The 27493-nt window shown below is 41.9% G+C and overlaps 1 protein-coding gene and 1 non-coding gene across 3 annotated transcripts in view; both read right to left on the bottom strand.

The window, feature by feature from the left end:
• The window catches only part of atf6 (activating transcription factor 6), a 368108-nt gene that overhangs the window by 310547 nt on the left and 30068 nt on the right, over positions 1-27493 (bottom strand). For both annotated transcript variants that reach the window (XM_041207876.1, XM_041207877.1), the window contains exons 3-6: positions 22952-23036; positions 22201-22277; positions 21248-21383; positions 16876-17058 (exon numbers count right to left, since the gene is read on the bottom strand). In XM_041207876.1, coding sequence (XP_041063810.1) covers positions 16876-17058; positions 21248-21383; positions 22201-22277; positions 22952-23036 — 481 coding nt within the window. The remainder of the gene's footprint in view (positions 1-16875; positions 17059-21247; positions 21384-22200; positions 22278-22951; positions 23037-27493) is intronic.
• LOC121289507 lies at positions 24990-25239 on the bottom strand. The gene has a single exon (XR_005945598.1). It is a non-coding gene; the product is annotated as a small nucleolar RNA SNORA53 (small nucleolar RNA).

Raw genomic sequence — 27493 nt, 5'->3', positions numbered from 1 at the left:
CTTCCTGCTATTTCTTTCATAAAATTTTTGTATGGGGGCAGCTGTTATTTGTGCGACTGAAAAACCTTAGTTGGACAATTTTTGCGTATCTTGTTAAGTTCAGCTATTCAACCCACCGTCTTACCTGTTTCTTGGCTACACCATATTAGCTATCTAGGAACATGGAGTCTGCTCTCAGGGCTCCAAACGGCAGCTTTCGTCATGAGGATGTGTGCACATGCAGCAAGGAAGAATCTTCTCATCTTGGTTTTCTCTCCAGGGAACTAACAACTACCAGGACAGTGAGGGCACGTAGCTTAAAGGGAGGGATGGATTTCAATTGCTTCTGCACTGGAGTACAACTGCTTATGGGCACAAACTCAAAAATTATTCTTAAAGCAGAGCAGTGATCCTTCCACTTCAGGACAGGAGGATTTTTTACTTTGTTTAAATCTGCAAGTAGCCATGTGCCTACGAAGGTTTCAGCAATAGTAAGATGGGTAAATCAGGTACAGCAGACTGCAAGCAGCCGATCTAAAGATTAATGCACAAGCTAACTAAACAACTGATTTCTTCCCTCCATCCCATCTACACCAACTCAAGCTTTTAAGGGCGGGCTTCTTCACTCACTACAAACTCATGCACTGGACTGACAATTGACAAACGAAACACAAGTCAATATAATTCTTGAATTGAATGCTACAGAAGTATTGGGTGTACTTTAGCTATGTAAATTAACTGCACAAGCCTCCGAAGAGGACGGTTTTTTTTTTAGCCAACTGATGTATTGATTACTGTATGACTAATCTCTTTAAATTGTTGGGATTTTCCATCAGCAACCATTTGCAGTTCAACATTGTGGACACTTGGATTCGCCTTTCGGACCACAGATTGAAAACTGCTCCTTAATCCCTAACTCCTAAACACTTGGAATAATCAGAGAAATTTCTTCTTTATCCTGCCAGGCCATTCCTTTTGACAGTTAGAAATTCCCCAAAGCTATGAGATTAGCTCCATTTGTTCCTATGAGTTTTGACAAGTAAATTACTATTTTCCAGGTCACTATCAAAGATGCATCATTTATGCAATGAAGCCTTCTATACTTGCACTTGTTTTCATTGTATTCCTGGAGGCGGATGTATCTTAAGAGACATTCTGCCTTTACATTCCTGAATATATTCTTATCCCAGAGCAGAATATAGGCCCTCACGGGTCTACAATTTTACTACATGGTGAAAAGCCTATTTTAATAAGCTATGGTTGGTTGGTGCTCAGCAGGCTCCCTGAATCCAGACTAAATGAGCAGCAGACTAAAAGCAGCTTCAGAAACGATTCTGAGCAGACATGCATAGCATATACTCTCAACCACACTGGCAAAACGCATGAATCAAATTATTTTCCAATTGGCTACATGATCTTGTGTTGCTGGCCAGCAAGAGTCACATAATCATCAGGCTAGGAATCCTGGACAATCTTCAAAATCGTTAACCAGAGACGCCAATGTTAATTGCCACAACCCCATGGGTGAGATTTGTAACACACCATGAATAGGGGATAGAATCTAAGGCCAGTCTGTACTGCTCAGTCTTAACCAACATGCCTTAATTAGCTAAGATTTGTTTTTCTTTTTTTATCTCTGGAACAAGATCAGGTGCAACTGGAGGAAGCAATTTTCTTTGCCGGTCCTTATCCAAACTTAATCAGAAAATGTATCTAAGCAGGTAGCCATTTAACCCCTCCAGCCTGTTCTGACATTCAATTAGATCATGGCTCATCTGCAACCTAACTCCATGTACACCTTTGTACCATATTCCTAATGGCTTGAGTTATGAAAAATCTATCACTCTCAGATTTAAAACAATGATCTAGCATCAATTGTTGTTTGCAGAAGAGAGTTCCAAACTTCCACTACACTTTGTGTGTAACTTTGTAACTTCATATCTGAAAGGTTTGGTTCTAAATTTTTGACAATGTCCTCGTCCTGAGCTCCCCAATCAATGTAAGTAGTTTCTATCCATCCTATCTGTTCACTTGAATATCTCGAAATCTAATCATCCTATAACCTTCTAAATGCCACGGAATACAACCATAGTTTGTGTAATATCTCCTTATAATTTAGCCCTTGGAGTCCATGTGTGAGTCTAGTAAAATAATACTGCACTCCCTCTCAGGCCAAAATGATTCTTCCTAAGATGTACTGTCCAGTATTGCTCATATACTCTCCATGTGGTCCAAGTACATCGCTGTAGCATAACATTGACCCTCCTCGCCCTTCATATATAAAAGTCAGCATTCCATTTGCCTTTTAGTTATTTTCTGTACTTATTCATGACAGTTCAAAGAACTGAACCTCATGTCCCTTTAGATTTCAATGGTTTATAACTTTTTACCATTTATAAAGTACCCTGTTCTATCCTTTTTAGGTCCAAAATGGATGATGTCACACGTGTCTACACAAACTCATTTGCCGCAGTTTTTCCCCACCCCCTTAATCTATTAATATCTCTTGTAATTTTATGCTTCCATTTATACTGCTTACAATGCTGTCCATCTTAGCACCATCTGTAAACTTAAAAACGGTGTGTTCTATCCCAACACTAAAGTCATGAATAAATAGTGTAAATAGTTGAGAAACCAACAAAGATCCTTTTGGGTCACCACTTGTCACATCCTGCCAATTAGAGTACCTTGCCATTATTCCTACTCTGTCTCCTGCCCCTCAGACAATTTCTTAACCAGTTCAATAATTTGTCTTCAATTCCATGAGTTTTGACTTTAGTAGGCAGTCTCTTATGACTAATTAAGGATTTAAGACAATGTTCACTTATCACTAACATAATGGAGAAACAATTTACATGCCTCAAAGGAGATAAATGGATCACATAACTAGTGAGGGATCAATATATTGCCAATATATTTCATTCTCTATCTGGGAAATGCAAGTAGGCCTGGATAGTGAATTTTAATAGAACTTAACTGTTCTTAGACCAGTTTCATTTCAGATTCACTGTAGTAAGCTAACAAGGTCAAGGAAGCTATTTTGAGAGTAACATTTAACTGAAGTAGCTATTTTGTATTCTGTAATTAATCAAACCAAAGAATTGTCAGAAACAGCGGATAAGTAGTGAGCCTCAATTGATTAGAATTGAACGTTTAATAATTAATCAGCACTTACATTAAAAGATTTGGCTATCCTTAAAACTCATTAAGTTTGTTTCAATTCCCATACTGCAGTTTCTTTAAGAAGGAACAGATGATCTGATAAGATGGCTGGCAACAAGTCCTCCATGGCCTTGGTAACCCTTATTTGGAACTGAAAGATTCTCCAAAATCAGATAGGCAGGATGCATTCAACTGTCCTATTGTATCCCATCAGAGACAATTTTTGAAAATCATGGTTAAAAACCAAAGCACTGGAAGGCCTATGGTTAGCCATGTATTGGAAACCCTCGAGGCAAGATTGTCATCAGAATTGTCATTTTTAGCCTGATCAACCAATCTAAGTCACAAAAGTCTGTCTGTATCGTTAAGTATACCTTTCCCCTTATGTATAGAGTTATTTACAATTGGAATTGTGTCTGATTCGGAACAAGAATTGATTGATATACCAGATATATGTCCTGTATATGCGATTAAGAGGGCTTAGCCATCAAAGGTTTTGCTCGAACTAAAGCTATTCATAGAGTTATTTACAAAACACTGGTGAATTGGGCTTAAGCAATACTATATTTTAACCCACCAGAATTTCAACATAAGTGAGTGTTGCTGCCAAGACCAGCATTTACTGTCCACCCTAATTGTCATTGCCAAGATGGTAGTGAGCTACTTTCTAAATTCACTGCAGTCCATGTCATGTCGGTACACCCACAGTGCTGCTCGGAAACTAATTCCAGGATTTTGACCCACCGACAGTGAAGGATAGCAATATAGTTCCAATTCAGGGTGGTATGTCACTTGGAGGGAATCTTGCAGTTGATGGTGTTCCCATGCATCTGCCAGCCTTCTCCTTCTAGGTGGTAGAGGTCACAGCTTTAAAGGGTGCTATCAAAGGAGCCTCAGTGAATTCCTGCAGTCTATCTTGTAGATGGTACACATTGCTGCCACTGTGCACCAGTGGTGGAGGGAGTGAACGTTTAAGGTGGTGGATGGGGTGCCAATCAAGCAGGCTACTTTGTCTTGGATAGTATTGAGCTGCTCAAGATTTATTGGAGTTGAACCCATGCAGGCACGTGGAGAGTATTCCATCACACTCCTGAAATGTGCTTTGTGGACAACTTCTACCAAGGTCTTGCATCTTTTATCATTCCTTCATTACCAATACCATTCTACTATTCTTCAGTGCAGTCAAGACCATTTATGGCCCAAGCACCCAAAGACCCACTCCACTTAAAGTTATGAATGGTGTGGCGCTCATCAAGGGCAGAGAGGCAGTTCGGAAGCCAGCTCCTGGATCTGACCCGCCGACAGTGAAGAAAAAGCGATATAGTTCTAAGTCAAGATTGTGTGTGACTTGGAGGGAATCTTGTAGGTGGTGTTCTCATGCATCTGCCATCCTTTTCCTTCTCGGTGGACTTCGAGGATCTCCTCAACCAAGACTCAGTCCTCAACATGAGTCCCCTCAACCACATTCCACTGCATTATCCCCGCCATCACCTCAACACAATCCAGCCCGACCTAAGGTTGAAAAGGCCAACTGACAGCTGAGAGCCAATAAAGCCACCGAGGAAGACAGAATCCCTGTGGAAATACTAAAATGCGGTGGAAAAGTATTCTTGGCAAAAATACATGACCTGATCTCCCTCATCTGGAAGGAACGAGCATGCCAGGGGATATCCGAAATGCTGCAATTGTGACTATCTTCCAAAAAGGAGACAAGACCAACTACAGTAAATACAGAGGGGCATCTCTACTGTCCACCACGGCAAGAGGCCTTATCCCAGTGGCTGAAGAGCTCCGACCGGAGTCACAATGCAGATTATGTCCAATAAGTGGCACAGTGGACGTGATCTTCACAGCAAGACAAGTCCAATAAAAATGCAAAGAGCAGCAGCAACCTCTATCATTGGCCTTCTTTGACCTCACAAAGGCCTTTGACTCTATCAACCTAGAGGGATTGTGATGCGTCCTCCTCAAATTTGGCTGCCTGCAGAAATTTGTCACTATCCTCTGTCTGCTGCACGATGACATGCAAGCCATGATCCTTACCATCGGATCTGCCACAACCCAATACAAGTACAAAGTGAGGTCAGGCAAGGTTGTGTCATCGCACCAACGCTCTTTTCCATCTTCCTTGCTGCAACAATCCCACCCCATCTCCATGAAGCTCCCCACTGAAGTGAAGCTACTCTGCAGGACAAGCAGGAGACTATTCAACCCACGTCACCTCCAGTCCAGAACCAAGATCACTCAACCTCTCATTGTGCTGCAGTACACTGACGACGCTTGTGTATGCACACACTCAGAGGCCAAGCTCCAAACTACCGTCAATGGAGGCATATAAAAGAATGGGCCTTAGGCTAAGCATTCAGAAGACAAAAGGTCCTCTACTAGCCTGATCCCACTGTGCAACACAACTATCAAGATCCAGAGTAAACCATTGGGCAACGTGGATCATTTCTCATTCCTCGGGAGCCTCCACTTAACGAGGGCAGACATAGACGATGGAACTCAACATGGCCTCCAGTGTGGCAGCGCAGCCTTCAGCTGTCTGAGGCAAAGAGTGTTTGATGACAAAGACCTCAAACCCAGCACCAAGCTCATGGTCTACAGGGCCGCAGTGCTAACTGCCCTCCTGTATATGTGAGATACATGGACAGTGTACAGCAGACACCTTAAATCCCTGGAGAAATGTCACCAGCGATGCCTCCATAATATCCTGCAAATTCAATGGCAGGATGGGCGCTCCAACGTCAGTGTCCTCTCTTAAAGCCAACATCCTCAGTATCAAGGCACTGGTTATGGTTAAGCAGCTATGTTTGGTAGGCCACATCATCTGCATGCTTGACATAAGACTCCAAAAAGAATCTCTCTACTCCAAGCTTCGTCACGGCAAGCGATTACCAGGAGGGGAGAGGAACTGTTTTTGGGACATCCTCAAGGCCTCCCTGAAAAAACTGCAACATCCCTCTTGTTCAAGGCCACCCAAACTGGAGAAGAAGCATCCGCTAACGTGTCAACCATTGAGTGTTTCTGGCAGGTGGAGGCCAAGCACCAACAATGGAAGCAGCGTACCAAAATCCAAGTTCACACCTCATCAAACACTACCTGCCACCTGTGGCAGAGTGTGCGGATGCAGAACTGGATTTTTTATTCACCTCAGGGTCCACAACCCCAGGGTGGAAGAAAGTCATCAACATCCTGAGGGACTGCCTAAGAAAAAGAGTGTTTCAACTGCTTGATCATCCTTGCTGAATCTTCTTCCTTCTGCTGTCTGACTGTCTTTCATCAATAGTGTTACTCCTTCTTTCCCAATTCCCAGGGCCTTTCTACTGATCCTATATTTAGCTCCCGATCATGTTCAGGTTGTCTCTGTAATGGCTAATATATAAAATACCCTTTAAACTGAACTTGTGCTTCCAACATAGATTTTATGTCTTTTACTATGTTCATTTGAATAAAGAAATCTTATTTGGCTAACTGTCCCCAGCAGGCTGCTGGTTTCTTTCTAGATCAGTTGCACACCACACACCTCCATATGCCAATTACACCTGGATAGAAGTTACTTATCCTGCAGTAATTGTGTAAAGCCATCCACAATGTCCTTGTCAAGTCCATTCAATTTTGTGTACGTGGTCCAAGCCAGTTTCCATTTCTGCTCAATCTCAGTTCACGGAATTTCTGGGACCTTAAGCTTGCTCCCTTATCTGTGGATTCTGAGTGATCAGGAATTGGCCTTCATCACTTCTCCAGTCCACAAACTTCACAGCTAACAGCGAAACCTGCCAAAATTTCAAACTAGAGAGAGAGGAGGATGTGCCAGGTTCTTACATGTGTGAGAGCAGCGGTTTAGATTTTTATTGCATTGCAGTGTTTCTGTACATGAGCAAATCATAGCCTATGAAACTCACATGCAGCCAGATCACTGGTTGTGACATGTGCCTCCACTACCAGCTCCAAAAGGTTGGACAACAGTGCTGTACTGAATCCTGAATAAAAATTTTAGACAGTTGAGACTGAGTAGCTACTTGTGCTAATCTCAGCGACGTCTGGATATGGTAGCTAAGTGGTGAAGTTAGTCCACTAGCAATTCAGAGAACAGGGTTCAAATGCCATCATGGCTCTCTGATCATCTGAAACACATGGATGTAAGACAGGGGTCATTTTCAGATCAGACTGGGGAAGGAGTGCTGTGTAAGTTTTCTTCAGTTTAGTGCTGGCGTTCAGTCCACTTTGCCTTTTCCACTGAATGGGATAGTCAGTTTCTTCCCTGGGGTGGGTGTGGGGAGAAGGGATTGGGGAGAAGGAATTCTTGATGAACAGGGGAGCAGATAAACTCATTCTACTTCAGTGTTCATTTACAATCCCCTTGATTTTCTCACTGCAAATTTTATGCTGTTCTACCAGTGATGGTTGACAGAGTTCAAATCCTCCTCCACAAACATTTTTTAAGGTCTTTCATTTCTGTTTACGCTGCACAGTCAGTTCAACTGACATTTTTTCCATACGTTTTATCATTTCATGACTCCTGTGTATGGCTGGATTTAATATAGTGGCAAACATACTTTGCTGGATTTACATTTACTTTGACTTGTACAATCCCCCACAATTTGTTTTCATTCCACATAAATAGATTACAAAATGAAAATGCTGATTTACTGTAAAATATGTTCCCATCAATTGGTCATGCAAGCTCACAATCAAAATTAACTTCAAGGAAAAACCTGGAGCTGCACAGGTTAGATACTGCTCTATTTTGTTTAAGTCGCAACTTAAATCACGCTATCAGGGTAGTGTCCTAGGCCCAACCAGCTTCTGATGCTTCATCAACAACCTTCCTTCCAACATAAGGTTAGAAGTGGGAATGTTCACGGATGATTGCACAATGCTCAGCACCATTTGCGACTCCTCAGATACCGAAGCAGTCCATGTTCAAATGCAGCGAGATCTGGACAATATCCAGGCTGGGGCTGACAAGTGGCAAGTAACATTCGTGCCACACAAGTGCCAGGCAATGACCATCTCCAACAAGGGAGAATCTAAACATCTCCCCTTGACATTCAATGGCATTACCATCACCGAATCCCCCATTATCAACATCCTGGGGATTACCATTGACCAGAAACTGAACTGGACTAGCCATATTAATACTGTGGCTACAAGAGCAGGTCAGAAGCTAGGAATCCTACAGCAAGTAACTCACCTCCTGGCTCCCACCAGCCTTTCCACCTAGCCTGATTCACCACCAGCCTCCCCATCTAGCCTGTCCACCACCTACAAGGCACAGTTAGGCATGTGATGGAATACTTTCCACTTGCTTGGATGAGTACAGCTCCAGCAACATTCAAGAAGCTTGGCACCATCCAGGACAAAGCAGCCCACTTGATTGGCACCCCTTCCACAAACATTCACTTCCCCCACCACCGAGGCACAGCGGCAGCAGTGTGTACCATTTACAAGATGCACGACAGGGGAGGCGGTGGCGTAGTGGTATTGTCACTGGACTATGCTCTAAGGACTGGGGTGGTGAAATTTGAATTCAATAAAAAATCTGGAATTACAAGTCTAATGATGACCATGAAACCATTGTCAATTGTTGTAAAAACCCATCTGGTTCACCAATGTCTTTTGGAGAAGGAAATCTGCTGTCCTTGCCTGGTCTGGCCAATATGTGACTCTAGAACCACAGTAAATGGCCGAGCAAGAATGGCCTCTCAAGAACAACTAGTGATGGGCAATAAATGCTGGCTCAGCCAGCGATGCCCACATCCCTTAAATCGAATATCTTTTTTAAAAACACACCAAGCCTCCTTATACAGCACCTTCCAAACCCACGACCACTACGATCTAGAAGGACAAGGGCAAGATACATGGCAACACCACCACCTGCAAGATGCCCTCCAAGCACTCACCATCCTGACTTGGAAGTATCACAGAATCACGGAAATTTAACGGCACAGGAGGAGGCCATTCGGTCCATTGTGCCTGCACCGTCGTTCCCTCACTGTCGCTAGGTCAAAATCCTGGAACTCCCTCCCTCACGGCACCGTGGGTGTGCCTACGCCATATGGACTGCAGCAGTTCAAGAAGGCAGCTCACCACCACCTCCTCGAGGGCAATTAGTGATGGGGAATAAATGCTGGCCTAGCCAGCAACGCCCACATCCCAGAAATGAATAAAAAAATCACTACAGGTGCTGCTAGATTATTAGTTACCTACTTAACTTTCACCAAGAACTTGAAAGAAAATAGACCGTGAGTAGAATTTCTCTCTCACTGGGCAGGCGCGCATCCGACCCGAATAAGTAAAATTGTACTCTCTCGATATTTCGGTCGGCAGGCGCATACAAAAGGCAGCAACATGTCTGCAGACAATTAACAGGCCTATTAAGGCCCTTAATCAATTCATTATATCGGATTTTTTGCTGCCCGTCCAACTGTTCGGGTTGGCAGGCAGGCGAAAAGGCCAAGTGGCCTTTGGATTTTTTATGAAACCTCATCCACGGACGGGATGAGGTTTCCAACAGGAATTAGAAATAAACTGAAAATGTTTAAATCTCCTTTATAACAAGTCCCTGCTCATGTGACAGCATCACGAGGGGAAATGTTCACCTTATTTTTTAAAATCTTTATTTGTATTGTTATAAATCTTCATCTCCCTGATACAGCTCTGCACACCTTCAGGGTGTTTTCATTGCACGCATCCGCACTCATGTGCAAATTTCCGTGCTCACCACCCCCACCCCCACCCCCACATTCATGAAGCTGCACGGCATATTGGTGGATAAAGCTTGACCTAACATCCTCTTCTACTTGTTGCTAGAGGTTTGAAGAGGACTTGAAAACATAGCATGAGACTTTTCAGGACACTCTGTCAAGACTTCAAGATGCGATACACATTTTTTCCAGAAATTCTCAGAAGAATTGATCTAAAAACGGTTTTGGCTACCCATCCGTACAGGAGTTATCAGCAGAAAGTAAGTATGTTTGGCTTTGTGCGACTTGTCCGGAATTCCCCCTGATCTGCAGGGGGAACGTGAGGTGGACACCAGGCTGGACAGACCAACACCAACTACTGCAAGCATACAGGCTGGTGGGGGTGGTGGCATCTCTTCACCCAGGGTTACACAACATCCTGAAACCTGCCACTGAGTGTCATCCAGTCTCCTTCACAACTTCATGAAAATTGAACCTGAGTGCTAAAGCTGCAGGTGCCTTTCTTTTGCACTTCCTGGCAAGTTCGAATTATGCCAAGCAAGCAAGCATTCGGACTAAAGCTGCATGCTAAAAATTAGACTTTCAAAACAAATGTGCTTTCTTAACAGCATCCACTCTTACATCAAAATACCCCCACATTCTGTAATGCATTTGTTTTAATGCAATTCCTGCTGTGCCTGATTTAAGACAAATCTTCATCCTTAATTTTTTTTTTTTAGTTCTTGCTACTGCTCATCAAACCGAACACGAACCCAACTAAATGCAAACATGCTCATAATATCTCCCATATTGAGTGCCAATTAATGCACATGCTTTTTAGTTGTTGTGAATGGAAATTTCATCTCAGGCTGGATACAATTTCCATAGCCTGGATTGAGTTGAATTAAATTAAGAGAGATGAAGGAAATTAAAAATTTTAAATTAAAAGCAATATTTTTAGCAGCGTAACTCAGAAGGCTACAGTTGAGGCATCATATCACCCTTGCAAATTACTGCATCACTCCTTACAGAAATCATAGATTGATTTCAGAACAGGAGGAGGCCATTCAGCCAGTCACGTCCATGCCAGTTCTCTGTAACGGTAATGCACCTAGTCCCACTCCCTGCCTTTTCCCCACAGCCCTGCCATTTTTTCCTCCAATGACTAGCATCTATCCAGACCAAAAGATGAAACCTAAAAACTGAACAAGTCTTGAAGTGGCATTCCAAACACATTTGCACTTGGAATTTAGACACTGAATGAGAAGCTCAGTAGGCACAGAGGCTAAAGACACAAAATGTGCCTGTTGTTTGTCATACTGATCACAGTTCAGAGTGTGTGCTTATGTCATCAGGCATATGGGACCTCATTGTTACCTGTTTATTCACATGCATTTTGGCTGCCATTGTGGACTGGAGTCTACATTTCCATTTCTTGCTCCCCTGAACTATTTTTATTTATCTCTCATAGATCCCTCACTCCTTTCGTCATGCCTCCTTTCATTTCTCCCCTCTCAGATACCATTCCCTCCCGACCAAAACCCTTCATCACTCCTCAACTTTCCTGCTCTCCTGCTGTCATCCCAGGCTTGATTCTTTCCTAGTGAAGCTTACAGATTCCCACTGCCTCTCTTGGCATCATCCTCCACAAATTCCAATGTGGCATTTACTTCCTTATCAGCAGCAACCCCAACTTCCCCATACAACTCCCTTGCCAAGCTTCCCACCCAGTACACCTGCTGAGGGCTAATCTTTCCAACCTCCTTCCTACCCTACTGACCTCTCACAGTGCTGACTCTGTGAACTCTGTTACAGGTTCAACTATCACTGCCCTGCTCTACATCATCCCCCAGAATATCAGTCATGTCATAAAGTCTCTCTGATACAGAGAGACTATTTCTGCTGGTTGGGCAAATCCAGAAGAAAGGAGTACAATTTGCAATCTAAGCAACAATTCACATTGTTGCATCATTCATTCTGAACGATTGGCAGCACAGATTTCAAGGACTGAGTAAAGACAGGTATGTTTTCCAATTTTAGTTCTGGCTGGAAATCTAAACTCTGGGTGCCCTGAAGTTAATCGAATTCCCTTGGATTTATAGCACTGAAACAGGTCTTTTGACCCTCTTAGTCTCAAACTGGTTATGCTCCACATGAGCCTTCTCCCACCCAATCTACATATTGTTGTATTCCTTTCTTCCTGATGTGCTTATCTAACTTCCCTTTCCACTGGTTGGAGTCATACCCAACACAAAGAAAGATGGATATGGTTGTTGGAGGTCAATTATCTCAGTCCCAAGACTACGTTGCAGGAGCTTCTCAGGGTAAGCCCTAGGCCCAACCATATTCAGCTGCTTCAGCAATGACTTTCCTTCCATTATAAGTTCACAAGTGAGGATGTTTGCTGATGATTGCACAATGTTCAGCACCATTCGTGACTCCTCAGATACTGAAGCAGCCATGTCCTAATGCAGCAGGACCTAGACAACTTTCAGGCTTGGGCTGATTAAATGCGAGGCAATGATCATTTCCAACAAAAGATTATCTAACCATCTCCACTTCACATTCAATGGTATTACCATCACTGAAGCCCCACTATCAACATTCTGTGTGTTACCATTAGCCAGAAACTGAACTGGACAAGCCATATAACTACTGTGACTACAACAGCAGGTCAGAAGATGGGAATTCTGCAGCAAGTAACTCACTTCCCAGAGCCTGTCCACCATCTACAATGCACAAGTCAGGAGTGTAATGGAATACACTTCACATGCCTGGATGAGTGCAGCTCCAACAACACTCTAGAAGCTTAGCACCATCCAGGACAATGCAGTCCGCTTGACTGAAACCCAACCACTACCTTAAATATTCACTCCTTCCACCAATGACCAGAGGCAGCAGTGCGTACCATCTACAAGATACGCTGCAGCAACTCACCAAGGCTCCATTGACTGCACTTTCCAAATCCACAACCTCTACCACCTAGAAGGACAAGGGCAGCCACACACCATCCTGACTTGGAACTGTTGTTGGGTCAAAATCCTGGAACTCCCTTCCAACAGCACTGTTTCAAGTACATTTTTAAAGAAATCATTCCCAGCGCCAATCAGCAAACAATGGGGCGTTCATATAAAGCAATTTCATGTGGACTTTTACAATGCAAAGCTGTACCTCAAAAAAAAAAGGGCATGGAGGCACTGGGGAAAGATGCAGATTGATTCACAAGGCTGATAACCAAAATTGAGAAGTAATAGCTAGTAGGAAAGACTGAATAGGCTGGGCTGTTTTGTCTGGAAAAGAGAAGGTGACCTGATAGAAGTCTTCAAAACTGTGAAGGAGTTTGATAAAGTTGAGACAGAGAAGATGCTTTCACTTGTGGAGAACAGCATATCTAGAGGTCATCAACATAAGATAGTTACTAACAAATACTCTAGAGAATTTAGGAGAAATTTCATTAGCCAAAGAGTGGTGAAAATGTGGAACTTATTACCACATAGAATAGCTGAGATGGATGGAATAGATCCTTTTTTTCTTTCATTGGATGTGGACATCGCTGGCTAAGTCAGCATTTGTTGTCAATCCCTAACTGTCCTTGAGAATGTGATGGTAAGCAGCCACCTTGCTGCAGTCCATGTGTAGTGGGTGCACCCACAGTGCTGTTGGAAGGGAGTTCTAGGATTTTGACCCAGCAACAGTTCCAAGTCAGGATGGTGTGTGGCTTGAAAGGGGAACTTGCATGTGATTCTCTCCCGCATCTGCTGCCCTTGTCCTTCTAGATGGTAGAGGTTGCGGATTTGGAAGGTGCAGTCAATGGAGCCTCGGTGAGATGCTGCAGCGTATCTTGTAGATGGTGCACACTGCTGCCTCTGGTCGTTGGTGGAAGGAGTGAATGTTTAAGGTGGTGGTTGGGTTTCAGTCAAGCAGACTGCTTTGTCCTGGATGGTGTTCACAGAACAAATAGTACTCTTTTGCTTTAATAACCTGTTCATGTTCAATTTAATATTTTGAGACTGGTGAGCAATCTCCATTATCTCATTTATTGTAATGAAAGACTACTTCTTAACCCAAGAAACACTATCCCATGTTGACAAATGACCTACCATATACAATTTTTTTGAAAAAAATCACAGCTTTGCTATATTGTCAATGATCGAGTTTGTGTCCACCAGTTGCTGCCTCATCTACTATTGGAAACGGGTTCTTTTGAATCACTTTATCAGAATATGATTTTGGAAACTACAACTAGATCTCATCTTAGCCTTTCTGTTCCAGTCTTAACACACCACATTCATCCTTTATGTCAGCTCAAATGAATTTGTCCTGTACACTCTCAAGGGCCACGCTACCAACCTTCTTCTATGCACAGAACTGCTGTCAACTAGAACCTGAACCATCCAAGCTTCTTCAACTCATTGATCAGATTGGTTGTGAGTGAACAACACACAAATTTACCACTATGGTCCAAGGCAGAAGCTGCTGTCTATCACTGTCAAGTCCATTAAAACGAGTTAGCAGCTCTCTGGGAATCAATGCAGCCCATTTAGTCTTTCAACAGATATAAATCATATATTTATCATAAACTTGCTGAGAAAGAATTGCAAGTTTCCTGAAAGTCATTTGCCCACTGTGAAAGAACTCATCTGAACTGGGGGTATGGCAAAAATCAAAACTGATTTTCCCTGTTTTACAGTTTCCTTGCTCCAACTGTTTGTTTCCATATTCACATGGTAACTTTGGAATTTGATCAGACTAATTACAATCTTTGGAGTCTTTTTCAGAATCTCTCTCACTTATTTTTCAAACAGTTCAGTATGCCAATTGTTGAATGAATACAATTTGCTTTTGTGTAAATATTGTCTGTTAGATTGCTTGTTTGAGCAAAAGTCCAACAGTGTGGTGTTTTATACTTTTCTAATAGCCAAAGTTTTCATGATAGGTGCAACCTCTCTCAATAAAAAGTTAATTGTTGACTGAGCAGCATGCTCTACCACTTCATGCTATACATAAATTTTAACGTTTCATGGAGATGCAGGTTGCTGATAATAGAATCCAAGGTGGTTAAGTCTTTACTGAGAGACTTCATTGACTTTCTATAGTCTCACAGCTCTCCCCTCACCCACCCAGTCTCCAGCTGTCTCCTATTTATATGTGCTCCAAGTACTTAATTAAACAGTGCCCTTCACCTGTGTACAATGAGAACAAAATGAACATACAATTAACAATTGCCTCTGGAAACTCTATTTTGCTGTCAAACTCAAGGCAGTTGGAGCTGGAAGAATCTGAACTGTAACAAAGGCTGAGGCAGAAAACTTAACATTCAGTTTTACTGTAATCACAGACAACAGGTACATTTATTCCAGTCATTCAAATGGAAGGAAAAAATATGTGGTTGATAGCAAAATGAGTTCACACCCCATCAGGGCTAATGGGAGAGAAGCTTCCTCTGACTATTGGCCTGGTAAAAAGTTTGTTTGGTCAATGTCAGTTCCATTTCTAATGTAAAATAACATAAATTGTCCAGTTATGGACCAACAAGAAACTCTACATCTCAAAGTATGCAACAATTACAGACAGGTAAGTAGCAAATGCCATGGTTCCCGATTTACCAACAGCTTATTTCCTTTGGAAGATTCATCTGTCACACTTTTGATGACTCTCCCATGTTGCAATGAGTGCCTTTTATAGTTTTGGCTGGTAACTACATTGACTGGCTGATCTTGAATTTTTCCCACTTACGGAACATGTTTGAAAAGTCACAGTCTGGTATCCTGCACAATCCTCAGTCTTTTTGAACGTCAACAATACCTGGGGTGTCTCTGAACTGCAGAGTGAACTCTTCAGTATTCAATATGAATAATTTGACTAACTTAGTGAATAAATCCATTAGCCTGGTAGGTTAAGGATGCAATGAGCACATGCAACAAGTTTTAAGTCAACTCAAACATGTGTAATGATGAACATTTTGCCAAAAACTTCTGGAGGCAAGTCCTTTAACCAAACTACAGCATAATTGGAGCTGACCAGATGTCTGGAAACAACCTGCAGATACTTCAAGGGGCTCCTTAGATATATTCTGTCTGAGGGTGGGAAACCATTCTTGGTAGTAGGGTTTGGAGCTGTCAAAAAGTGGTTGCCCTGCCAATCTGTTGTGACCTGTTAATTATCAAGCAGGATATTAAAATCAAGGTTTTGCTTCACAGAGTTATACTGAATACTGTTGACTAGTAGGCTCCCAATTCTTACAAGCTTTTAGTGATCACTCAATTCCTCTGGAAAAGAAATATCCATCCTGTCAAAAGGGTAGCAACAATCTTTACAACTTATAGCCAGGCACTGGAGACAACAAATATCAAACATCACACAGATGTTGACCCATAGTGCGTGCCTTCCTTCTCCAAAGAGGGGCAGTAATTGCCTTCTCGTCCCTTTTGCGCTTATTGTATATAACTGCCCATCTCTGATTAACAAGGTCACCTGAAATGCTATCCTCAATTGATTAAAGCAGTAAGCCCATCATTCTGGGTATCATAATTGAGGGGCAAGACATGCACAGTCTTGAGTTGGAGAAAATCTAGACAAAGCTATTTGGTTTCTAGCTGGTGCACCAGATGGGAAATCCATCCATTGCCAATGCATCTTAAGCTTGATTTGTTTCAGAAACAAGTCTCGAGAACCTCTGATCACAGTCTGCAGAAAGGTGAAGGCATCAAGTTCAACCTATTTTGAGACATTTCTCAAGTAATCTTGGTTGCCCCATCAGTGATTTTCTCAAAGGGTCATTGCTTTGTTTTATGTCATTGTGTTTTAATATTGTTGTGTTACAACTATCCCTCTGTCTGTGTAATTTACAGGGTCCCTAGGCAGAGTTGTGCCAAGAAAACCTCAGCAACAACCTTTAAGGCATGATTGTGGCCATTTTGCAGAGAAAAGGTTGATGTGTCAGGAAGACACAATACTGCTGCCATATTTAATATCTACCAGAGGAAACCATAAAGATAGATCCACAACCACAGGGATGTAATATTTTAAATCACAAGGTACTCACCAGCAGGAGCTGGACAGATTTTTATTGGTTGTTGTTTTAAGACAGACACCACATTTTGAACTGGTTGGATTATTATGGTTTTCCCAGTTAGTGTTGGACTAGGCTGTGACACAGATAAAGCAGGAATGATGATGGGCTTCGGTTGAATAGGTTTCTGTTTAGATACATTTGAAGTGACATTCACTGTAACAGAAGAAGAAACATGTTTCTAATTATGGTACAAATAAATACTGATTATCAAAGCTATAAGGTTTTACAAGTAAAGCGGTAAAGCAGAATTCTAGCAAGTTAACTACAAAACGTGCAAAACTCCATGGCAAATACAAGACTAAAGCTCAAGTTAATCCCTTTCCAAACGATAGTGAATTCATCTTTATCATAATTAACAGACAATACAGGAAACAGAATTAAGATTTATAAAATATTTTACACCACACTTTCATACATATAAGTAGTAATTTTATTTAATGAGAAATCAAACAACAGCCAAAAGCTAAAAGTGTATCCAGATAGTTACAGGGGAAATTTTCTGAAATCTTGCACATCTTCTAGCAATGGAGATACTAAATCCATGTGTGGGCACTTCAGTTTCAAGCACAGGCAGCTGCTGAACATATTCATCAGCTTGAAACTTCTTTGCCATATAAACATCCAATGTCTTTTCACTCCAAAACCATAAAACACATTTTGCCAATTACTTAAAATCAAAATAATTAGTGGTGTTTAGTTGGTTAGCATATTGGGAGTGGAACATTTAAGAAGATGTTCATCACATCTGCCAAATCATACAGCATCAGGTTAGCTGTAACCAGTCAGCAGGAAAAAGTATTGGCATTTCAACAAACAACCATTCTAGTCTAGACTTCAGAAACATTTTGTGCAACCACAACAGTTGGACCAAGTTTGTTTCCAATATCTGTTATTGCTAAAATGGCAGCAGTGTGAAGATCTACTCACAAAATGAAAATATTAATAATAATCCTTTCAAAACAAGCTGTCACACTTGCCATTCATTGTTGAATATTGTACCTCCAACCCAGTTCATTGCAGTTAACCTCAGCCATAACAAATGGGAAGAGGAACAACAGTGACCACATTATACACAAGAAACCTTTGATAATTACACTTTTTTATTCTTTATTCTAACCTTTTGAATACATACTGCTTGGGCCCTTCCGTTTCCTTGTCTACATGATCTTGCAGTGTGGATATGCATGGGAATCATCACTTCCACAGCTTTCTTCACCCAGTTACACAATAAATGAGTGAAGCATAACTTTGACAGCCCAACAATGAGCAGACATCGTCCATATAAATCATTGTTGGATCCTGTTTTCACTTGCCGAAACTGCTCATTATTTCGGTATAACCCTGGGGTGTGAAAGTTTCTAATCTCCATTAGAAACCATCTTGTTAAACACGGTTTCCCCTGTCTCCTGCAAGCACCATCAACAGCTTTTTCGGTTACTATTCAACAGAAGCTACACTGAACACCCCTGCCAACATTGCAGCTACTAGTTGAAGAGCGGAGACTAGGTACTCAACAATGCACGATTCATCTTTTGGACCTTCAGTGCTACCCAGCACCTGAAAGGCTGAGATCACAATTATGATGGAATTCTCACCACTCGCCTAGGGCATAATCTCTACAACACAAACTTGAAACAAATAGGACAGAACAGTTTGTTTGATTGCCTGTCACTGGAATTAATACGCACTTGCTTCATCATTTTTTGTGACATATATTGAAGGATAAATATTGACCAGGACACCGGACTTCTGACAAAGGCTGCAAGCCTCAGCTCAAAATTCCATTCTCCTTCCCCATTGCATACTCGGAGGCCTACTGAACCCAACTTTGAAGCAGAAATGAATTTAAACCCATCCTGCTAATCATTACCTAGACTGTCTAATTCCACATCCTCTACACCAACCTCAACCACCTTCATCACTACATATTTTGTCCATCATCTCAAGCCTTAAAATTTCCAAATCCTCGACTCAGCAGTTGGACGATCCACCAACTCACAGAATTCTACCCAATTGCTGGTGTGTCAGCCATGGCTCAGTTGATAGTATTCTTGATTCTCAGTCAGAAGGTGCTGATCAAGTCTTGAGCACAAGAATCCAGGTTGGCACTCCAGTGCAGTACTTCACCATCGAAGGCGCTGCCTTTTGGATGAGGCAGTAAACCAAGGCCCCATCTGCTCTATCAGGTGGAGGTCAAAGATCCCTTGGCACCCCTTCCAAAAGAGCTGGGGGAGCTATTTCCAGTGTCCTGGTCAATAATTATCCTTCAATCTACGTCACAAAAAGTGATGAAGTAATTCCAGTGACGGGAAGAACTTTATTTCCCTTTGGACAGACACAGAAGGAAGAGTGATTGGCAGGGGGAAAAGGGATATGGGTGCCAAGTGATACAAGGAAGTTATCTGGGATAGGACTTCTATGTGATAGGCACAAAAGTAGGAGAGAAGCCACATGAGATGGCAGAGTCAAGGTGATGGCCATGAATAAGGGAGGGAATTTTATATGAAAGAAGAGATTGGGGAGGATAAGAGGGCAGTGAACTGATGAAAAAGCGTAATGTGTTAAAATGAATGTTGAAATCACTGAGAAGTTGATTGGTGTGTAAACTGAGGGAGAGAAGCGGTGAAGATATATCAGCAAGAACATATTTTTTAGAACTGGTTACTTGGATGGGGAGCAGAGACGAGGACTTTAATTTAGAGCGATGAGTGGTGGAACAAAGGAGAAGGGGAGAGATCAAGATGTAATTTGGTGACAAGACTAACACAACTACCACTGTGGTATTCCAGGGAGGGCAAGTGGGACAAGATGTAGCCAGGTGGGGTGGCCCTTATCTGTCTGTAATGAATTAACTTAAAACAGCAAATGAGTTGCGCTATCTTTCTTTCTACGGTAAGAACAGCACCAGCTGCAGGAGAACAGCAGCATACTCATGTGCATAAACGCAGTGATGGAACCAAAATTCTGTAAAGGTGGAATGGGACATTGAAGAATTAATTTTAGTTGAGAGCAGGCAGGAAATCTAAAATAAAAACAGAAAATTCAGGAAAAACTCAGCAGGTCCGGCAGCATCTGTGGAAAGAGAAATAGAGTTAATGTTTCGAGAACTCCAAAGAACAGTCATACTGGATTCGAAATGTTAACTCTGTTTCTCTCACCACAAATGCTGTCAGAACTGCTGAGTTTTTTCCACAATGATCTTTCTTTCATATTTCTAGCATCCACAATACTTGGCTTTTACTTTAGATAGGAAATCTAGATTGTTTAAATGGTCCTGAACTGAGGATCTTGGTGGGGATATGGTCCTTTATTGATCCTTGGCAGGGAAGAAGATGTCCATTCAAGTCGTGTTTACGAACTGTTCAATTAACTATGGACTTACAATTAGCTTACTAGTAACAAAACAAAAACAGAACTACCTGGAAAAACTCAGCAGGTCTGGCAGCATCGGCGGAGAAGAGCAAAGTTCACTGTTGAAGGGTCACGAGGACTTGAAACGTCAACTTTGCTCTTCTCCGCCGATGCTGCCAGACCTGCTGAGTTTTTCCAGGTATTTTTGTTCACGATTTAGATTTCCAGCATCCGCAGTTTTTTGTTTTTATTAGCTTACTGGTGTCTAGTTAAATGATTTGTTTGTATTTTGAGGTCAAGTGACATTGCAGAACTAAAACTCAGTTTTAGAAGCTAAAATACAATGTGAAAAACATCATAAAAACTGGCTTTAAAAAGGGGCTTAAATATATTCTGAAAGTCTGACCTCTGTTGCCCTTTTTACACTGATGTAAGAATTAACCAGATCTTCTTTCACCTTTTTGAATATTTAATTTCAATGGAGATAAGTCAAAATATCTGTTAATTTGTCTAAAATAATTTCAGCAGACAGCACAAAGCCGCTGAGCCTAAGCACGAACTAATTCCAACAGATCATGGTTAATTCTGGTTGGGCTGAGTGAGTTTTACACCCTGGCCTTGGCTTTCCAACACTGAACAAGCCCTCAAAGTGCAAAGAAATACAAAAACACACAAGGAAATTACCTTAATCACTGGCTTCTTTTCGAACAAAGGAGAGACTGATCAATACTCCTCTTCAAATAACAACGTAACATGAAGGACAAACACATCAATGACCATATCAGGTCTTAGAAGGCGCTAATCTGGGTCCTATATATTGAACACTTATCTGATGGGTTAAAGTAAACCAAGATGAGTATTATTTTGCAGCTACTGTTTCCAATCCACATAGTGCGTTGAAATGTACACCTGACTTCCAATGAAAAATGAATTAAGCTGATAGCCGCGATCATTTGTCAGTGATAATCTTATCTAAAATGAGAATTCATACCTGGTACTAATTCATCAGGTTTTACTTCAGGGGAGCTCTTGGCATTTAATTGTCGTACTGGAGAAGAACACTCACTGGTCTTACTACATGGCGAAACTGGGGAAGATTGACATGATAAGGAGTAGATCAACTCTTCCTGTTTTAAAAAAAAAACAAAAAAGCTACACCAAGGATATTATGCAATTACAAAACACAGCTACTTATGTGCATTTTGAAAACATTATCTTAGCCTTTCATTGCAATTCATTGTATGTTAAAAATACTGGGATCTGTTGAGGTAGTAAATTCAAACTTTCCTTTCAATCCTGAAGATGCTGCATATTTTAATAGAGTGACTAAGATTTCCATGACAATGAGAGGTAACAAGCATAACGTAAACTTGTCTCTTCACAGATGCTGATGCATAAAATTAAAAATCAAAAAGCCTCATGAAATGTTGGCCCTTATCTCAAAGGGGCTGGAATACAATGGAGTAGAAGTAATATTTATGGTTAGATAAAGCTCTGGTTGGACCCAATTTGTGCTATTCTGTTCAATTCCGGGTACCTCAACTCAGGAAGAATATCCTGGCCTTGGACGGGTGGAGGGTAGATCCACCAGAATGATATGAGGGCTAAACTAAGGTGGGTACATGTAACAAGGTACAAATAAGCCATGATCTAGCCAAACAGCAGAACATGCCCGATGGAATAATGATCTACTCCTGTCCAATATTCCTGCTAGCTTGCCACACAATTTTCTTTCACACAATTGGCACTTGATGGCCTAATAACAATAGCACACAGTTTGACAGTTTAGTGGTGTAACTACACAAACCATAATTTATAGCTCATATTTCTGAGGAAAACACTGAAGGTGCAAAGGAAGCTTTGAAAACGTTGTGGTTTTGTGACTGTTCTCAGCAGCCAAAGCTATTAAAAAGATTAGGGCCAATAGTAAGAGAAATTGCTTACATGTTGCAAACTTAAATCTGCAGAAGGCACTGAACAGCTCGAAGCTGGAGATTGAGGTTCGGACATGATTTGTGCATCTATGGAAAAAGATAACACACAGACACACACATCATTCACATTAACATGTTCACAACTTTGCAAATCACTCATCCCACCAAAGTTTTCTGCTCATGCCTGACAAAACAATGAGGGAACTGCACCTGAAAAAAAGAATTATCTTGTCAACAGAACTCTCTTGATTGACTAATACTAACAGGACGAACAGTCCATCTTGAACAAACACAAAAATTAGCGGTTTCTCTCACGCTGAGAACGGATAATCTTATTTACAATTAGCAGCTTTCAGCAACAGCATGTATTCACTGATATCAGCTGAAGCTCAGTGATGGCACCCTCAACAGAAGGTTCTGGACCTAACTCCTGAGACTTTAGCCCAATACAGTACTAAACTGGACAATCACTCACCAATGCAAACACAATGTAAAATATTGTTACTACAGTTTTGTTCCTGACCATCACACATCTAAAATCAAGGTTTAAGGACTATCAGTTATTATCCAGCTTCTATTGTCCATCCTCAGTTTTGTCTTCTCACAAATCTTTTCTCTACTCTTTTCACACTTGGTGGTATCCTCTATAGGGTGGGTGAAGCGGGGGATGTTAGCCATACCTTTCACCCATGCTTCAGAAATTGATGTTATGAATCAAATTATATCATTTACAGTGATTTACAATTGAGAGTATAAGATACCTGGAGACAAGCTGTATGTTGGTCCCCACGGATCATCATCCCAAGGTGTGAATTCCAAACTGAAGTCAATTTCCATGCCCATGTCCTATTGAAGGAAAAACAAAATGCAAACTTTATTATTATGCACATTACAATCTGCCAATTTGTCAGCATTTATATATACATAAGGTTCAATTAACTGCATTCACCACCTGGAAAATGGTCCTCATCATTTAGAAGTGCAGGAAATATTGTATACAACGTTAAATCCACCTCAACCTTAAGATAAACTTCATTCGTTTGGCCCAGTAGTTATTGGTTCTATGCTGCTGTAATCTTAATTAGCTAATCAATACAAAACTATACCTCCCCAGAACTGAGGCTGCATATTCACTGAGAGAATAGTAACATTCAAATGAAGACTCTGAGGGTAAGAAGCATGTCAGAAAAGGTGTTTCAAAATAATTACTTCATCAGAAGTGAGTTCTAGCAGGTTCTGGTATAAGCCATGCTATAAATTTGACAACAGTTTTAAAGTTTTTAAGTTTAGCAAGTATAATTATTGCAATTGAATCTGTGTATAACAGCAGAAACAACAGAACTGTGAATAGTCTACAAGTGGCAAATACCAAACAGAAGGCAGCAGGGTTTCCAGGTAACAGATGGAAAAGAGACTGGTTTAAGGGTTGCGTTTCAAATGGAATTAATGTTACAGGGTAGGGAGTGATGGTGAAGGCTGGGCACTGCAGGAGACTAGTGTTGAAATTTCCACTCCGTCTAATTTACAAACACAATTGGATTCAGAAACATGAGCAAATTAGTCAAAGCCATTGATGAAACCCAAATACCAAGGACAGATGAAACCAAGGGGCAAACTCTAGAACTAAATTAGTTCATCAAAATAAACAGGTGCAACAGTAGATTATATGCGATGGACAAGTGTTAATTATCATATAAGTGGGGGAGAAAGGGAATCCTAAATTTCCCATTGTTGAAATTGCAGAAGATGAAGTTGAAAGTCATCCAAGGGCAACAGTGGACTTCACATTCAAAAAGTCCAGTCACTGGGGAACAGCAAACAAAATAATCGAACTACACTTCAAAGTCATCAAATCCAAGTCAGTTTACATGCTCAAACTGTATCATGCTATTGTCGGACAAGGTTTAGAGTTGTATTGGAAAAGAACAAGGAAAAACAAAGTTTGAAAATAACCAAATACAGAGGAAGGCTAGCTCTAAGCTAAAAAGGTGGATTAGAATCAAGATTTGGCAGGAAAAATAGTCAATGAGTAATGAGAGGTCTTCAAAGAGGAGAGATTGTGTGCAACTTAGACACATGTCCACAAGGGAGGAAGAAAGGGCATTCCAAGCTGGAGCTCCTTGGATAACTCAAGGGAGAGGTAAAAATGAAACAGAAAAGGATATCACTGAATGGACACAACCTTGGTCAAACATTGACAAAAGAGCTGCACTCCAGAGGTGAGGTGAGAGGGACTGCCCTTGACATCAAGGCAGCATTTGACCGAGTATGGCATCAAGGAGCCCTAGCAAAACTGGAGTCAACAGGAATCAGGGAATACTCTTCACTGCTTCAAGTCATACCTAACACAAAGGAAGATGGTTGTGGTTGTTGGAGGTCAGTCATCTCAGCTGCAGGACATCAATGCAGGAGTCCCTCAGGGCAGTCTCCTAGGCCCAACCATCTTCAGCTGTTTCACAAATGACCTTACTTCTAACCTTATGATGGAAGTGGGGATTTTCACTAACAATTGCACAGTGTTCAGCATCATTCACGACTCCTCAGATACTGAAGCAGTCCATGTTCAAATGCAGCAAGATCTGGACAATATCCAGGCTTAGGCTGACAAGTGGCAAGTGACATTCATGCCACACAAGTGCCAGGCAATGACCATCTCCAACAAGATAGAATCTAAACATCTTCCCTTGACATCCAATGGCATTGCAATCACTGAATCCCTCATTATCAACATCCTGGGGGTTACTACTGACCAGAAACCACACTCCATTGCAATATTTAAACCAGATGGATTTTGATAAACGTGTCCACACAGCAGCAAAGTCCTGATGGCAGCAACAGCCTGGAGTAACAGGTTGTTCACATCAGAACTGAGGGGCTTCCGTGCAGGTATATTACTTTAACATGCCAATGACTCAAGCACCTTTGACTGTGCAACCACAAGTTGATGAATGTCACCTGCCAGCCCACTGGAGAACCCAACACCAGGGTGCAGAGATCTACCAGCAAGGCAGAACAGATACATCCCAAAGGAGGATCTAAGGAGCATGCGTTTTCTTTAAAAACTGTCCCAAACAAGTCTCCAACTACTAGCATTGAAATTTACAAACTCAAATAATTTAGGCGCAATTGCTAACATCTATAAGAAGCTTTAAACATTTTGTATTTGCTGATCAGAGTGATAAGGTGTGGTGAAACAAACAGCAGTAAAGGTGTTTAGCTCTTCACTATTGAATTTCAAGAATGAAATGATTTGTTTTAAACTCAACTATGTTTAAATAGTCATGAAATAGACTCTTCAGATAAACCAATTATAAATTACACGTCTAAAACTTGGGTCATTGTTCTTTATTCAGCGTAGCTATATAAATACTGTGACTGCAAAAACAGGTCAGAGGCAAGGAATCCTGTGGCGAGTTACTCATCTCTTAACTCCCCAAAGCCTGTCCACTATCTACGAGGTATAAGTCAAGAGTGTGATGGAATACTCTCCACTTGCCTGGATGAGTGCAGCTCCAACAACACTCAAGAAGCTTGACACCATTCAAGACAAAGCAGCCCACTTAATTGGTACCCCATCCACAAACATTCACTCCCTCCACCACCGACACTCAGTATGCAGCAGAATGTACCATCTACAAGATACACTGCAGGAACTCACCAGCCTTCTTGGACAGCACCTTCCAAACCCCAAGACCACTACCATCTAAAAGGTCAAGGACAGCAGACAGATGGGAACACCACCACCTGCAAGTTCCCCTCCAAGCCACTCAACATCCTGATTTGAAATAATTGTCATTCTTTCACTGTCACTGGGTCAAAATCCTGGAACACCCTCCCTAACACTGTGCACTGTGGGTGCACCTACACCACATGGACTGCAGCGGTTCATGAAGGCAGCTCACCACCATCTTCTCAAGGATAATTAGAGTTGGGCAACAAATGCTGGCCTAGCCAGCGACGCCCACATCCCATGAAAGAATAAAAAAAATGCAAGACATTCTGTGAAGGTACATGCAACAGCCAGAAGTCAGGATCCAAAGAATTAAGCTGTAAAAAGATCGAGGTTTTATAGGCAGAGTTTCGGGAGCTAGGGAAAAATAAAGATCAGGACCCCAAAAGGTGATAATCTCTGAATTATTCTCAATGCTACTCTGTATAGAAACAGGAAGGATGCATGGCTAGAGATGGCGCAGGTGGAACAGTTCCTGGTCCTTGGGTGCAGTTCCAAGGCAGGAGGGACCTATAAAGGTCAAGTTGCATCTGAACAAGGCTGGGACCTATATCTCGTGGGGCGATTAACTCAGGCTGTGGAAGAGGGTTTACATCAATTTGGCAGGGGGAGGGGAACCATTGCAGCAGAGATCAGAGGCAGAGTTCAAAAATACGGGAAGTGAAATTGCAATAGAATAAAGAATAATGGAGAAGAGTAGGAATTTGATGGAGCCCATGATCCTAATGACTGCCCTGCAGCAATTTAGCAATGGGAGCAACGTTAGTAATTGCTTTAAAGCAAGACTTCCAAGACCCACCTTAGACAGCTACAGGCCAATCAAATGGAGAACGGCTCTGTAGTCCCAGCTGCAACAGCTGGATGCGGTGGCCATGACTGGGATGACAGGAGTCCCACTACACCAAGGAGCCCAAGTAAGTCCAGGGTCGCGGGTCTCAGCAAGATGGGTTAGGGGCCGCATTCAAGAGGCCGGGGGGGGAAGTGTTCAAGAGGGGGTTGCCTGGGGCCTGCAAAAGAGGATTCCCCCGGCCACCTTGCCCAACATCGGCCCACATAAGTAAAGCTGCCACACTTCCCACATTTTTTGTTAATTCATCCACAGGATGTGGGCTTGCTGGCTCGACCTGCATTTATTGCCCATCCCTAATTGCCCTTGAGAAGATGGTGGTGAGCTGTCTTCTTGAACCGCTGTAGTCCATGTGGTGTAGGTACACCCAGAGTGCTGTTAGGGATGGAGTTCCAGGATTTTGACCCAGCAACAGTCAAGGAACAGTGATATACTTCAAAGTCAGGATGGTGAGTGACTTGGAGAAGGAATGTCCAAGTGGTAGTGTTCCCATCTATTTGCTGCCCTTGTCCTTCCAGATGGTAGTGGTTGTGGGTTCAGGAGCTGCTGTCGAAGGAACCTTGGTGAATTCCTGCAGTGCATCTTGTAGGTGGTATGCACTGCTGCTACTGTACGTCAGCGGTGAAGGGAGTGAGAGTTTGTGGATGCAATGGGCACCCCCGCCATGGGTAAAATATCAGCAGGGGTAGGATGACGCTATAACTGGTCATTAACTGACCATTTAAG

This window comes from Carcharodon carcharias, chromosome 16 (assembly GCF_017639515.1).
Source record: "Carcharodon carcharias isolate sCarCar2 chromosome 16, sCarCar2.pri, whole genome shotgun sequence".
Classification (NCBI taxonomy): Eukaryota; Metazoa; Chordata; class Chondrichthyes; order Lamniformes; family Lamnidae; genus Carcharodon; species Carcharodon carcharias.
This window is presented reverse-complemented; position numbering and strand designations above follow the sequence as displayed.